Source organism: Littorina saxatilis, linkage group LG5 (assembly GCF_037325665.1).
Source record: "Littorina saxatilis isolate snail1 linkage group LG5, US_GU_Lsax_2.0, whole genome shotgun sequence".
NCBI classification, from domain to species: domain Eukaryota; kingdom Metazoa; phylum Mollusca; class Gastropoda; order Littorinimorpha; family Littorinidae; genus Littorina; species Littorina saxatilis.
Window position 1 is genome coordinate 49,080,644 of NC_090249.1, and position 16,859 is coordinate 49,097,502.

Below are 16,859 nucleotides of genomic sequence, written 5' to 3' on the forward strand. Positions count from 1 at the left end.
CATCTGGAGTGTATGTTCTTAGTTGTGGGTGGTATTCTGTTGGTGACTATTTGGGATGCTGTTGCTGCTTGATTGATTAAAGAAAGGGTATTTTTGCTTGCTATCTAATCAAGGCAGTGTTGTAGTGCATGACTTGCTTGCGGCTGCTCATACGTATAGAGTGTAATTTGTCTTGCTAGTAGTTTTGTGAACGATATTGCGGGGAATGATGACTGAAAAGCTTTCAAAGCGGCATTGCTTATAAGTTATGTGTTTATATTGTGAGTTTCCTTGCTAAACAGATAATTTCCTTTCTAGTTTTGTAGGTAGACATTACGTTGTCTTACGAATGGAAATGTCTTAATATATCTTGGTTAGTTATCCAGGATAGCGTCAGTTAAGCTGTTTGATAACTTATAGCGGTTCTGGTCTACAAGTGTAGATTCTGATTTGTTGCTTTCCAGCTATTCGAGGGGCCTTTGCGATGCTTGATTGCTGATTATTTTGTGCTTATGGGCACATATTATAATTATGATTTCCCTTCTTCGTTGTTCGGGGTGAAATTGCGTAGCTTCGTTCGCGGAAACGGTTCTACTTATAGATGTAGACTTGATAGCTATTCGAGATGACCTTGCTTGTTCGGAGTACTCGTGCCTCTTAATTTGACCTGCCAGTTATTACGGAGGATCTGTCACCCCTGGCCACTGAAACAGTTCTAATGTTTGATGTAGATTGTGACTTTCCTTTTGTCAAATCAAATCAAATTAAATCAAATTAAATCAAGTCAAATAAAAAAAAATAAAAAAAATAAAGATAGAATAGAATAGAATAAAATGATATAAATAAATGAATAAATAACTAAACTAAACTAAACTAAACTAAACTAAACTAAACTAATAAAATAAAATTTTACGAGGGTTGTGGCACAAGCATACAAACGATTTGTTTTAACCTTTTGTAGAATATTCATCGAGATGACTTCTTCTTTCCTGATTCCCCATAGCGTACTAATGATACTTTCTAATTATCCAGAATAACCTTTTGGTGAAGGAATCGGTTCTGCTTACAGAACAAATTGTGATTTCGCTCACCAGACTCGTTTGTTTACTTTCCTTTTTCTGGACACTGTAATCGATCTGTCTATAATCTGCACGGAGAGACTGTCATTTTGGGTATGTGACCGAGTGGAGGTCTGGCCTTATTCCATGCAAAAGCCTGACCGGAGACTGTCATTTTCTTCTATGATTATTGGGAAAAACCTTGCGTCCCAAGTCTTCGATTTGAAACACAAAACAGTGCTCTTTAACTATCTCTAAGACAGTTTAGTTGAATCAGGGCCTATTGATTTTGTGCGTGTTGTTCCACGGGAGTCTGGAATAATCCTGCGGAGTAATTGTTTAAAAAGGGTTTTTCCTTCATCCTGTTTGCGAACAATGGTTGTATTGACATTTGCTGACAGTTCCGTCATTTTTGGAAACAAAAGTAGACGAAGACCTTTGTAGTTTTGAAGTTCAGTTTGAACACGTAGGTTTGCCGGTTGAAGTTAAAAAATCGTGTTCAGAAGAACTTGATAGTTTTAGTCTAACCTTCTCTTCCGTTTTAGCTTGAAGCTGTCTTAACCTTTAGAAGAAAGGATGCGTAATCGATTGTATTGCCGACGGGCGCTGTGGCGGGGTGGTAAGACGTCGGCCTCTTAATCGGAAGGTCGAGGGTTCGAATCCCGGCCGCGGCCACCTGGTGGGTTAAGTGTGGAGATTTTTTCGATCTCCCAGGTCAACTTATGTGCTGACCTGCTAGTGGCTTATTCCCCTTCGTGTATACACGCAAGCACAAGACCAAGTGCGCACGGAAAAGATCCTGTAATCCATGTCAGAGTTCGGTGGGTTATAGAAACACAACAAAAATACCCAGCATGCTTCCTCCGAAAGCGGCATATGGCTGCCTAAATGGCGGGGTAAAAACGGTCATACACATACAATTCCACTCGTGCAAAAACACGAGTGTACGTGGGAGTTTCAGCCCACGAACGCAGAAGAAGAGGAAGAAGAAGATTGTATTGCTTTGATGCTCTTGGTGGCCAAAGAGAAAGGTGAATAAATAGATAAATACAATGATTTGTGTTGGGAGCGTTTATTGTTTAATTCTAACAATTTCGACAAGACTTGCTGAACGGGCGGATTTTTAACGTTTAAAACAAAAACTGTTCTGTATTTTTTTTTATATATATTTTGGTTTTTTTAAAATGCATATAGAATACAGATCGTTGTTCTCTTCTTGAATAGCCACTGGCTCTGCTGCGTTTAAATCTCGTGTAAAAGCATTTGATTGCGAGTTGTAAAGTCATCGTACAAGTGGTGTTTTTATTCACCACTCAGAACCTTGAGGCGATACGAAAAAAGCATCAACAACTCATGACACGAAAATAGTTCTTATCCGAGAAAAACAATTTGATTGTTTGACACTTAAAGACCAACACTGCCTTGTGAAAATAGTTCTTATCCGAGAAAAACGATGTGATTGTTTGACACTTAAAGGCCCACTCTCAAAGCTTTCACTGTACCGCCAAGTGACGAATAATGAACCACTTGTGTTGAAAGCTTCGCCTGTGTTGGGAAGATCACAATATTATTAATAGTTGTGAGTTGTTAAAGGCTGACTCCGCCTCGTGAAAACAGTTCGCCTCACAGTCTCAGACCTGGCCAGGCTTTAACATGGGATCAGACCATCCCTCCACTTGGTCACATACCAAACATCAACACACTGACAACCTGTTGCGACGAGTTGGCATTTTTTTAATGAATTAATTTCCGAAAAAGGCACCAGGGTCTTTTATGACATTAATTGTTAAAATAAATACAACTGTGCACAGAGAGCACCCAGGTTGTTCAGTTTTAGTATCAGGAGTCGCCGCTTATAAAAAACACCTTGGGACCGAACAAAAGTGTTTTTAATAAAGCGGCGTTTTTAATAAACGGCTGCGTGTTGAACATGTGTTGAACATGTCCATCAGTAACGAAAAGTAAGAAGACCGACGCACGCATACAAGCTAAACTGATTACACCGTACAACCGTTTTGAAACTTTACCAAAAGCATTTTAATGACAAATAAAAACGATTCAGAATATGTACATGTATCGCACATCACAGTTTGCCGAGGCATTGTTCTATGGTCATCTGATCCATGGGCTGTTTGCGCAAAAGGTCAGGGATCTCCCCTCCCATAGCGTCAAACTTGGCATCGTGTTCAAACCCCCTCCTCTCAAGTCCCATCTGTATAGCTTTGAAGTCAGAGCGGCCCAGCTGGGCAGCAATCTGTTCCGCCTTCTGACACAGGATTGGGCCGTTTACAGGTGTGTTGCGTGCTTGGAAAGAGTCGAACCACCGCTTTAAGCCATCCTCTGTCTCCTTATTCTTCCCGCAGCGCCGACGCTTGTCAGCCTTTAAGTTCTCTTTGAATACTTTACAATGGAGACCTGTATATAACAGTACCAACAGTAACAACGTTTCTAGTTCTTAAAAAGTGTACAAGAGAGACATCACAAACCACAAACAGTGACTGTGTGTAAAGACAGACGCTGATAACTTCTCTTTGAAAACTTTACAATGGAGACCAATATAATAAACAGTATTAACCGTAACAACGTTTCTACTTCTTAAAAAGTGTACAAGAGAGGCACCACGAAACACCTACAGTCATTGTGAATGGACCGACATTAATACATTCTCTTTGAAAACTTTACCATGGAGACCTATATATATAACAGCTAGAACCAACAGTAGCAACGTTTCTACTGCCCACAGTGATTGTGAACAGACCGACATTAATAACTTCTCTTTTGAAAACGTTACCATGGAGACCTCTATATAACAGCTAGAACCAACAGTAGCAACGTTTCTACTGCCCACAGTGATTGTGAACAGACCGACATTAATAACTTCTCTTTTGAAAACGTTACCATGGAGACCTCTATATAACAGCTAGAACCAACAGTAGCAACGTTTCTACTGCCCACAGTGATTGTGAACAGACCGACATTAATAACTTCTCTTTTGAAAACGTTACCATGGAGACCTCTATATAACAGCTAGAACCAACAGTAGCAGCGTTTCTACTGCCCACAGTGATTGTGAACAGACCGACATTAATAACTTCTCTTTTGAAAACGTTACCATGGAGACCTCTATATAACAGCTAGAACCAACAGTAGCAGCGTTTCTACTGCCTACAGTGATTGTGAACAGACAGAAACCAACAAGTGCTTATTGACATTTTGTGTTTAACAATGGAGGACCTAAGCAGTAGTAGTACTACTACTAGTCCCCCCAGTGGCAGCAGTAGTAGGACTCTGGTGGGTCGGAAGCTACGGGGTCTATCGTCAAGAAAACGCTTTCTAAACGCCATGTCTCGTCTACTGCCTCAACAGGTGTACAAGGTGGTGGTCAACTCGGGGGGCAAGTCCTGGTTCATCTTCCGCAGGTACAACGAGTTCCACGCCCTCCACGAGAAGGTAAGACGGGTTTGATGATCTGGGGCAGTATGCACGAGAAAGTTCTGAACTAGGTCAGACCCGAGCATTCGTTCGTATGGGTTGAAATCTCAAAAAAATAATAATTCCAACCAAATCGAGAGATTGAGATTTGTTTGAGGTTTTAACCTGTTAGACACAGCGCTGATTGGTTCCTACCCAGTTGTTACTTTCTCGCAAACATCACCCCAGGTGCTCTGTGTTTATCTGTGTGTGTGTTACTTGTCTTTGTCTCTCAGTCTCTCTCCCTGTGTGTGTGATTGTGTGCTTTTGTGCGTGCATGCAGGCGTGCATAAATGCGAGCATGCGTTTTATCATGTATACAGTTTTCTACAAGATAATTATGTGTAATGTTGTTTACAGCCCGCTGACGGAAGGCACTGTCTTCATCGCTGTAATTAGCAGCTTGTTGCTATTTTAATGATGTGACGAAAGACTTCTCCTTTTGCCTTTGCGTTTTAACCTTACACCACACCGCAGCTGGATAGGCTGTTTTCTGTTTAGCGGGAAACATACAGAAGCATGATGACACTGACGAATTGACTTACGGACTTAGTATTGCGACAGAGGGCAGATATCCGCGGATGCAGGTGTGCAAATGTGAAAACATTGACATACAGCAGAGAAAACCCTCATACAGACAGATAGTCACGTATGCACAAACCCAGACACCCGCGCACCAAAATAAATTATAGTTTACGCACGCGCATGCTCACTTACGCAAATATATGCAAGCATGCACACATTCAAGCACACACATATGCACACGAACACACACACACACACATACACACACACACATACACACTCACAAACACACACACACACACACACATACACACACACACACACACACACACGCACAAACACACACACACACACACACATACACACTCACAAACACACACACACACACACACATTCTCTCTCTCTTTCCACCCCTTTCCAGTCTCTCCCACCAGACACACATTCTCCCCGTCTATTCCCCCTTCTACCCCCCCCCCCCCCCCCGACACACTCACACATTCACCCGCTCTACGCCCTCCCCTCTCTCTCTCTCTCTCTCTCTCTCTCTCTCTCTCTCTCTCTCTCTCTCTCTCACTCTCTCTCTCTCTCTCTCTCTCTCTCTCTCTCTCTCTCTCTCTCTCTCTTTAACTAAACCATATATATTTCGCAGACGCACACAGACGCAAGTTGCTTTGATTGACCATTCCTGTACAGTCCTTCATTTGTGTGTTTTTCTTCTGCATTGGGAAGGTCACCATGATATAGTATATATCTTCACGTGAATATGAAATATACGTACATATGAAGATGCGAAAATAAATATTGTCGTTTTGTATTTATGTCACATCCTCAAAAGTAAACATCTGGGTTGATTAATTGTACCTGTACATTGGAGTGTCTGTGTAACGGCTGGAACAGTAAATATTCATTAACACAGTTTTAAAATTACCTCATGATCATTTGGCTCTGCTTGTTGCAAAAAACAATATATTTGGTCACAGAGAGAGAGAGAGAGAGAGAGAGAGAGAGAGAGAGAGAGTGTGTGTGCGCGTGCGTTCGCGCTAGTGTGTGTGTGTGTGTGTGTGTGTGTGTGTGTGTGTGTGTGTGTGTGTGTGTTTTGTATTTGGATGGATGAATCACAAAGAGAGCTAGGCTTCGTTTAAAAAAATGATGTTCTGATGACAATTAATATGTTTGAGTTTTAAAACTCATTTACACTGTTTCTATTATTGTGAATTAGATAATGTTCAAGGCAAGTGTGCCATTGGAAGGCACAGGCCTTGTCGTGAAAACAGTTCTACTCACCGTCACATGTCTGGCCCGACTTTCTCATGGGATATAACCATCCCTCAACTTGGTCACATACCCTAAATTAACACCCCGACCGCTTGATGAGGTGGTTTGGAAGGTCTTTTTTTATGAATGAATTTCTTTGAAAAAAAAATGCATGTGGCTTTTACGAAATTAATTCATCAAAAACATTCCACTGTGCACAAAGATCTCCCAGGTTGTTCATTTTGGGTTTGTGACCAAGTGGAGAGATGTTCTTATCCCATGGTAAAAGTCTGGCCAGAGCCAAGAAAGGGACTATTTTTACGTGTAAGACTGTGCCTATCAACGAGAATCGTCATTTCCGGTTAACGTTTGGTCTTTGACACAAAGCATAGATAAAAGCGTAAGCCAACCATGTTTCCTTTGTCATCATCCAGCATTATAAAGCCGTTTTGTATAGGCAGCCATATACGTCATAATGTAATGTTATTTATTTAGGTCAGTTGACGTCATGATTTATCTGCTTTCCAAACTAATCCGTCTATAGTGATGCACGTGCGCTCGAGTCCCACGCATTTTTTGTTCGTATTTGGGATTTGTGTACTCCTTTTGTCCTATTAATCTGCATTCTTACTTTACATTTGGTATCTTCTTCAAAAGGAAGTGCGGGAAAGGGAGAGAGAGAGAGAGAGAGAGAGAGAGAGAGAGAGAGAGAGAGAGAGAGAGAGAGAGAGAGAGAGAGAGAGAGAGAGAGAGAGAGAGAGAGATCTACGTCTGTCTATCTCTTAGTTTGTCTCTCTCTCTCTCTGTCTCTCTCTCTCTGTCTCTCTTTGTTTTCTTCTCTATATCTGTCATTTTACCGTGTCTATTTGTCTGTATTTCTCTTTTTAATTGCTGTCTCTCTGTGTCTGTCCGTCTCTCTATCTCTGTCTGTCTGTCTGTCTGTCTATCCATGTCCGTCTCTCATTGTACCTTCCGTGTATTTGTCTGTATCCATCTCAGTATTTGTATTTGGCATTGCTGTATTCCCTCAAACTCTCTGCCACTGTGTCTTTAACTCCACGCCAGCCCTCTCTATCTCTCGTCAGCTCAGTCCTTCCCCCATCTTGCATGATAATCCATATTGACGTTGCGGACAATTTTTGACGCGAGAACAATTGCAATATTGTCCGAATCGAACCAGGGAAAGCTCCCACCTTTTTTTCAAAATGTGACGAGAGTAAAATGCAAAGTGGCACTGTGCCAGAATCAATACCCTGTTAAAATCACGACGCTTGTCTCGGTGACTCTTTTTCTGTTTCTCCAGACTCCCCTCAGCCTCCTCCCTCGTTTCTTTCTATTGCTTCTTCTTGATTTTATTTCAATCATTTCTTTTCACCGCACTTAATCACCCTCCGTAAATCTCTCTCTCTCTCTCTCTCTCTCTCTCTCTCTCTCTATCCCCTAAACAACCGGACACACGCAATTTACACGTACCTGTTACTGGCTCGCAAGAACACTATCAGCCGTGGCAAATAAGCAGTAGTTCGCTGAATATATAATTGAAAAATGTATATAGAATACATGGCATGGATATGCGTACTGAGTCAAATTAACAAAAACGACCAGATTTACAGATAAACGATTGGACACTTTCAAAAATAAGCTTGTTGGTGCGAAGAGAAAGGTTTTCGCTACCATTTAACAATATTTCAACATGCCTCTGTAATGTACAGGTAGTGCATTTATTGTAGATAGGCGAGCGTCTACGTACAGAAGGCAATGTATCAAGTAATGGTCAGCTGTTTCGTGCAGGTAGCCGCAAGCGCACTGCGGATTTTCCTGTAAGTGGCGTTTGCACAGGTCAGAGTTCAAGTTACTCATGTTTAGGCGCATTCTGCAGTGATGAATCTCTTCCAATCGTTTACCACAGTAGTAATAGGCAGGTACGTTATAATCAGGAATAGTTAGATAGTGTTTGAATTCGCTGATTGAGTTAGTTGTTTTGATGTTGTCTGTCAAGTTGTTCCAAAGGACAGTGGTAGATGGTATAAAAGATCGACGGTATAATTCAGTTTTGCAAGTGGGAACTCTTCTTTCTGATGGTCTTCTTCGGTGATAGGGGTTAACATCAGAAGTTAAAGGTGGCAAAAGTTGTGCTAAGTAATGAGGACATTTGCCAAATACCATCTTGTAATATAAAATTAGTTTGTGTCTGCTCCGTCTTTCTTTTAGGTTACAAAATCCGCTTTCTTTATACAGCTTTTCGTGGCTGGTGCCGCGTACACCACCGATTATAGTCCGAATGGCTTCCAAATGTAATTTTTCCAGTGCAGTTGACCAGTACTCGGTGCAGTTGTCCCATAGGATGTCTGCATAGTCAAAATGTGGAAGAACAAAGGATTTGTACATAGTTTCCAGACTTTTACGATTTAATCTGTATTTGTAATATCTTAAGCAATTAATTAAGAGGGTGACCTTTTTTACGATGCTTCTCACTTGGAAGTCCCATTTACAATTATTCTGCAAAATTACGCCAAGATGTTTATGTTGGTTCACGTTTTCCAAAACAATATTATTAAAAATGATTGGTTCGGTTGGTATATTATCACGTTTTATGTCTAACAATTCCGTTTTTGCTTCGTTAAATTTAACTTTCCACTGTTTTGCCCAGGTACTAATTTTATTTAGGTCTGCGTTCAAAGTCTGCGCTCGTCTAATTGGATCTTCTAAGGACATGGACATGCTCGTGTCATCAGCAAACAACTTTATAACAGATTCAATATCATTCACAATGTCATTAATATATATCAGGAATAACAAGGGGCCAAGAACAGAGCCTTGTGGAACACCTGTCTCTCTCTCTTGCTCTCGCTCTCGCTCTCTCTCTCTCTCTCGTCCGACTCCTGGCACACAGGTCAAAGCAGAGGTTAACTTGAGTGCACGTGTACCTAGCAGGAGGGGGGTGAGTGGGGTAAAGCACTTTGGTCTTCAGTCTTTGGGTTATAGCTTTCAGTGGAGAAGATGCCAACATGAAATTGCACTATGCTCTACTATTTTATTGTCCTTGTCTGTCGGACACGAAGAGGGGAAGCTACAATCGCCCCAGGCCATATATACTCTTTGTTTCCTGAGCCTGGACCATTGAGACGGTTACCTCATAGATCTGTTCATTCTTCAGTTTGTCGGTGTCAAAAGTTATACCCCCATTCCACACAACCGTTCTTTGTCCCGTTCCCGTACCAACCAAGGAATGCTGCCACAACAATAGAACGCTGCGCAAACGGCCGTTTTTTGGCATCTTTCAGTAGCGTCTGACCATAGTGGCAGCCGTCCTTGGTAGGTAAGGGAACGGGACCTAGAACGGATGTGTGGAATGCGGGTATGACAATTCAGTGCGTGAGAGCGCTACCGTTGCGTTACCGTTGTTTTAAGTTCCTTTAACGATCCAAGCGTTCCGTTACCGATGGGTTGAGGTTCCATTACTGTTCATTCTGATCGGGAGGGGAACGGCTAAAAATTTGAACATGCAGCCCAAACTCAGCCGTCCCTACCGTTCAAAGCAGTTCCGTTAACGATCAGTTACGTTCATTGCGGTTCTGTCCCGATCCCTCCCGTGCCCGCACCGTTCCTTGGTCGGTACGGGAACGGGACCTAGAACGGTTGTGTGGAAAGGGGGTATAAGACTCGACCACTTGGTTTATGGTGGAGACAGCTGGAAGATCTCTGGATATAATTGAAGAGGAGTAGTCTTCCTTTTAGAAAATGTGTACTCTGCCTTGCAGATTACAAATTTGTGCTGTCGGGGCTGGGTAAAGGGAGTGGAGGGTAAGGGGGTGGGGGTGGGTAAGCGAGGGGTAAGAGAGACGAAAGAGAAAACTGGACAGGGAAAAGTCACTGCCTGAAGTATTCGGCAATAAAGCCACACACAGAAAAAAGAAATTACCACATATGCAGGTTTTCAATACATATTTTTGCAAAGTATCTGCACAAGCATGTGTGCCTCTGTGAGTATGTTCGTGGCTGCTTTCATGGGGTGCCTGTATCCTCAGGAATTTGAGGATTTCTTTTATCTCTCTTTTTCTGACACCGTTGATTTAACGTCATTTTTACAGGACAGTTTTTTTCCTTTCAGTTATAAGTTGTAGTAGTTTGACCTTATTGCGCGATATAAATTGCATAAAATAAAAATTAAAAAATAAAAAAAATAAAAAATAAATCCCTGCGCTTAGAACTGTACCCACGGAATACGCGCGATATAAGCCTCATATTGATTATTGTTTATCCTCCGAAAACGGCGTATGGCGGGGTAAAAAACGGTCATACACGTAAAATTTCACTCTTGCAAAAAACACGAGTGTACGTGGGAGTTTCAGCCCACGAACGCAGAAGAAGAAGAAGAAGAAGAAGAAGACCTTATTGTTTTAGGATAAGTAGAGCTCGTTCACCAGTAGCAAAGACTCACTCAGTCCGTCAGTGTGCCTGAGTGTGTGATGAGGGGGGGGGCTCTCCCGTGACCGGCCACCTGCAATGTACGGACAGGTTTGCACTGGCCCAAGGGTGTCCGTTCATGAGAGGGACTGCTGTAACAGCAAAACTAGTGTGAAACATTAGTAATCAATTTATCCACTTGACTATATTCACAACAGGGACCTATCCCTCTTCTTTGCATGTTTTTATGCCTACGGATTTTCAAATACTCTGCAACACATGTAACCCAAATTCAACATGTGCCCGTACAATACCGCTTCTTTTATGAAAACATTGCTTCGGCCATGTTGATTTTAATCAACCAATTTTCACAGTTTTCAGTAGACCAATTCGGGAAATAACTCTGTTGGGTTTGTATGGGGTATGAAAGAGTGAATACTCTGGCTTGAAGTGAGGCAAGCTTTCTACGCGTGCTCCCTTCGCTAGTGACTGGCCTTTAATGTCAAATAACAACAACAGTAGCAGCATTGCAGCAACAGGCAAGCAAGCAAGCAAGACAGTAAAATAGAAAGAAAGAAAGAAAAAAAAATGGAAAGAAAGAAAGAAAGAAAGAACAATAGGAAGAAAGACAGAAGGAAGGCAGCAGCGGTGTGCAGCAGCAAGCTGGCAAAAAAGAAATAAAGAAACAAATAAACAAAAGAAAAACAGAAGGGAAAAAAGAAAGGAAGCTAACAAACTTCACGTACAAAAACGAACAGTTATCCTGTGCCAGTGCATGGCTGTCAGATACAGGTGGGATTTGATTCACCTGTGTCTACCTGCGCGTGTGAACGGAGGCAATGCACCTGTTGATGTCTAATGGATGTTTTCTGTCACGTTTAATCGAGGATGAAAGTGGCTTGTTCTCTTGCTATTCTCTCAGGCGCCAGGAGATCGGCTCCGCATAACTCTCACTCCCTCCTGTTGCACATGTCGAATGCAATTAGAGCGCTTACTTCCCTTTGCATCATCTCTCGTCTCTGATTAGCATGATCGTATTTCGATACTTTGACGAGACAAACCCAATGCTGGTGTGTCGAAGAAGACAGCCACAGCAGGCTTGTTCGAGTCAAAGCATCACACCAGCGTATTACCAATACCTGTCCCAATAAAGGCCAACTGGTCTAAGAGGACGTTAAACCCTAATAGTGAGTCAGTCTTTGTTCCTCAAAGCTAAAAATAACGCTATGTCTGCTTTGATTAAGATTATCTTGTTTAATCGTCGCTGGCTGCAAGCGCTTTGTTTCCTCGACTTTCCGCCGGGGGAGACAGCTTAACATAAGTGCTTAGATATTCAATCAATCAATCAATATGAGGCTTATATCGCGCGTATTCCGTGGGTACAGTTCTAAGCGCAGGGATTTATTTTTTTTATTTTTTTATTTTTATTTTATGCAATTTATATCGCGCACATATTCAAGGCGCAGGGATTTATTTATGCCGTGTGAGATGGAATTTTTTTACACAATACATCACGCATTCACATCGGCCAGCAGATCGCAGCCATTTCGGCGCATATTCTACTTTTCACGGCCTATTATTCCAAGTCACACGGGTATTTTGGTGGACATTTTTATCTATGCCTATACAATTTTGCCAGGAAAGACCCTTTTGTCAATCGTGGGATCTTTAACGTGCACACCCCAATGTAGTGTACACGAAGATGTTGAAGACAAGATAAAAGACACCTTGGCTGGAGTGGACGAGAAAGTTATTAACTGGCTGGGAACCAGTCGCGGGGTCGGATTTGGTTGAAACCACAACAACTCCTCAACAGACGACGTTCGGAAATAACTCTGTCGGGCTTGTGTAGGTTGTGAAAGAGTGAACACTCTTGATTTTATTGAGGCAAACTTTCCACAAGTGCTTCTTGTCCACGTGTTTGAGACACACCCCTCGCTAAGTATAATGTCACGTGGGAAAGTTTGCCTCAATTAAAGCAAAGGCTATTCTCTCTTTGAAGACCGTCACTCGAGTTCATTCCGAACATCGTCTATTTTGACCAATCCGACCCCGCGGTGTAATGGGCATGAAAGTTTCGGCAATTTGTGAAAGTTTAAGGCAGTTCTTGACGACACATGTCTTTTTCCCGCTGTGACAAAAGTTCGGAAGATCTTTTGAAAAGACAGGACAGTTTTTGACGATTTGAAAGAACTGTCGACGTTTTGCTGACTGATACCTGACATCCTTGCGCCTTGATGGTTATGGAAGATTCAATGCAGGCATCAGCATCGGTGGTTGAAGTAAAGAGGGTTGGTTGTGTGGCCAATGGTCGCAAGAAATCGGCGTACGGCTGCCGGGGTACAAAATTGTCATACACGTAAAAACCTACATGTGCAAAAACCACGTGTGTACGTGGGAGTTTCAGCCCATGAACGCAGAAGAAAAAGAAGAAGAACGCTAGAAAGAGTGCTGGTTGAGATACGTGTGTGTGTGTGTGTGTGTATGTATGTATGGAGCGTGCGTGCATGTGTGTGTGTGTGCGTGTGTGCGTGTGCGTGCGTGCGTGCGTGTGTGCGTGTGCGTGCGTGCATGCTTGCATGCGTGTGTGTTTGTGTGTGTGTTTGTGTGTGTGTGTGTACCAGCTAGTGGTGCCACACTGGCCAGCACAGATTGAGTGGAGAGAGATTTGTATCAATGATGGATGGCTGCTAGTCACGGAGACAATCTTGTGATGAACACGCGAGGGGCAGACCGAGAGAGACATTTTTGACATGTATGCAAGCTCATGAACATGTACACATGCACTTATAGGCACACGTACGCTTGCAGACGCGGACTTGGACGAACCGACAAGCAGATAGACAAACAGGCAGACAGACTGAAAGACAGACAGACTGAAAGACAGACATACTGAAAGACAGACAGACAGACACGCACGCAACGCACACACACACACACTGCACAACGACACTCACACACCCACACACACGCACGCACGCACACACACACACTGCACAACGACACTCACACACCCACACACACGCACGCACGCACGCACGCACACACACACACACACTCACACTCACACTCACACAGGTGAACTCTGTCTCTGTCTCTGTCTGCCTGCATGCCTGCCTGTCTTGCCTGTCTGTCTGTCTCAGTCTCTGTCTCTCTCTTTCACCCTCTCTTATCTCACTCTCTCTCTCTGGCTCTGTCTCTGTCTGTCTCTGTCTGTCTGTCTGTCTGTCTGTCCGTCTGTCTGTCTGTCTGTTTGTCTCTCTGTCTCTCTGTCTGTCTCTCTCTTTCTTTCATTTCCTCTCTCTCTACCTCGCTCCCCCCCTCCCTCCCCCTCCCTCTCTCTCTCTCTCTCTCTTTCTCTCTGTCTCTCTCTCCCCCCCCCCTCGCTCTCACTTTCTCTCTCAAAGACAGCCTGGTACCACGACTTGAAGTAAAAGCCTGTACCCTTTTTCCTTCACATACTTGCTTGGCCGGCTAGCCTGATATCCCGATGACGCAGTGGGTGTTCATCATCTTGTTATCGACAACAGCATGGCACTAATGCATCTCGGGAGGGATCGCCAATACTGCTTCATTTTGCCTTATGTGCAGGATTTTCTTCGGTTTTGGCAAAAAATGTGCAGCCTTCTGATAGTTGTATGCAAATGCCGCCCTGCGTCCAGAATTTGATTGCTGAGTTCTTGTGCACGGGTGATTGATCGATTTAATTTTGCCTTGGTGAGATTTGGATCAAGCTTGCCCAGTCCCTGATACAACAATATGGAAGTGTGTGTGGGGTGCATAAAGGGGGGGGGGGGGCTGGGGCTGTCGGGAGAGTCACCGGATATAAAGGAAGGGGGGTGGTGAGGAGGGGGGGGGGGGGGAGGGGGTGTTACACCATCATTATGCACGTGCACCGTTTTGTTGCATGACAGAGGGGCCAGCTGTTTCCATACCAAATACAGCGTGTTCTTCTAGTGAGCTATGCATTGTCTGTTGACAGACCGATACTTTGGGTTGATGAGTGTTTCTGCCGAGACAAATAGAACGTGTGTTGCGCAAACGTGGGTTCTGTTTTGTGTATTTCTCTTGACAGACCTACTATTCGGGTTGATGAGTGGTTCTGTCGAGACATAGTCGAATGTGTGGTGCGCAAAAGGGGGTTCTGGGGCCGTACACTTTTCTGCTAGTTTTATGCACATGCGTTAAAGATCCCACGATTGACAAAAGGGTCTTTCCTGGCAAAATTGTATCTAGGCGTAGATAAAAATGTCCACCAAAATACCCGTGTGACCTGGAATAATAGGCCGTGAAAGGTGGATGCAGCGCCTAAAGGCAGTCGATCTACTGGCCGATGTGAATGCGTGATATAATTATTGTGTAAAAAATTCCATCTCACACAGTATTAATAGGTAACATGCGCCTTGAGTCGCCTTGTGTGGTGAGATACGTGCGCGATATAAATCCTCGTAAATAAATAAAATAAAATAAAACATTCTCTCAACACGCCGACACTATTTTGTTGCTGAGTGTAGAACACACTACATTGCCTGCGAGAAAAGTGCCTATCGAACTAAACCGCATTTATTTGCTGACGATGAGAGCACGAATGAGATGGTTAACGCGAAAAAGACAAATGGATACGTCCAGACATCTAACTATGCCATCAGAATGGCGTATGGAGTACGGGAGGGTGGGTTTCCCCCCGAAAGGTATGTCACTGGTTCAGGAGAGTTGCACAATTCCAAAACTGTTCGCCCGGCCAAGATTGTTGTGACACAATTGCAAATTGGATAATGAGATTGCCAGAGCGCCATAACTTTTTATAAACATGTACTTACATACATGGTGTTTTTGACGAGATGTGGAAGAAATTACAGTTGTACTTGTTGCGTTTGTCGCATATTGTAATGACCACATATGCAGTTATTAGTACTCTGTGTGTGTGTGTGTGAGAGAGAGAGAGAGAGAGAGAGAGAGAGAGAGAGAGAGAGAGAGAGAGAGAGAGAGAGAGAGAGAGAGAGAGAGAGAGAGAGAAAGAGAGTGTGCGTGCGTGTGTGTGCGCCGAGTGCGTGCGTGTGTGTGTGTGTGCCTGCGTGCGTTTGAGTGTAAGCGAGCGAGCACGTACTTGTGTTTGTTACGTAGATAAGATACGAGAAGTTTACCTTATAGGGCCCCTTTCTCAGCTTAGGGAATAACGGTTGTGTTGCAAGTCCATCACTGAATGTGCCAGACAGTTGTCAGTGCTTCCTGTCCAGGGATAGGTACAACCAACTTAGGTCTACTTAAATACACCCAGTTACGTATGCCATGTTATTTGACATTCACACAATGTTTTATTATTCGATGATCACGGAAGATATGTTACAATTTTTGATATTCACACAACGTTATTTCAGTATTAAATGGTTATACTTTCCTATATTGTCTGCCATTCTAGGTCGACCCCCTCCCACCCCCCTCTCCTTTTTCTGTGTTCTTTGGTGTCTTCAACTAACTAAACATCATCTGAATATATAAGTATTTAAGGAGGTTTCAATTTTTCATGTCTTCAATCGTATTGAACCATAAAACGGGAACTGTGGAAGACCTGCGCCGAACCTGCGAGTTCATACAATCAGCAGGCCTAAGATTATAAGGACACAACCGTCGAACGCTGAAGAAGAAGAAGAAGAAGAAGAAGAAGAAGAAGAAGAAGAAGAAGAAGAAGAAGAAGAAGAAGGACCTTAAAACGTTCGGTACAAAAAAATGTGAGCACTTTTTAAGCTTGTTGTGTTACTTTAATAAGTACATATATGTTGATTTGGTTTCATATGTGTCAATATGAATGAATTTATGTTTAATACTGTATAATTATACACAACAAAGCACTCGTCTTTGATTTGACTGACACGACTCAGACAATTAAACAGTCATCTGTATTGCATCCAATACTACCTTCTATTTGGTCTTAATGCTAAATTGCTTAGATATTTAGGCATCTGCAGAAACTTCGCCCAGTTCAAAAGCGGTCAGCTTTATGAAAAGTAGGAACATTAAAAAGAAGAAAAGAAAGAAAACAAACAAACTGCATGGTATTGTTACAAACATTTAAAATATTCGTCGATAACTCTCTCTCTCACCCCCCCCTCCCCCCCACACACACACACAACCTCTCTCCCCCCGCGGGTTAGGGGAAAGAATATA

At 42.9% G+C, this 16,859-nt stretch overlaps 1 protein-coding gene across 1 annotated transcript in view; it reads left to right on the forward strand.

The window, feature by feature from the left end:
• Positions 1-4,379: 4,379 nt before the first annotated feature.
• Positions 4,380-16,859, forward strand: part of LOC138965954 (serine/threonine-protein kinase Sgk1-like) — a 60,700-nt gene continuing 48,220 nt past the window's right edge. The window contains exon 1 of the mRNA XM_070338038.1: positions 4,380-4,487. Coding sequence (XP_070194139.1) covers positions 4,380-4,487 — 108 coding nt within the window. The remainder of the gene's footprint in view (positions 4,488-16,859) is intronic.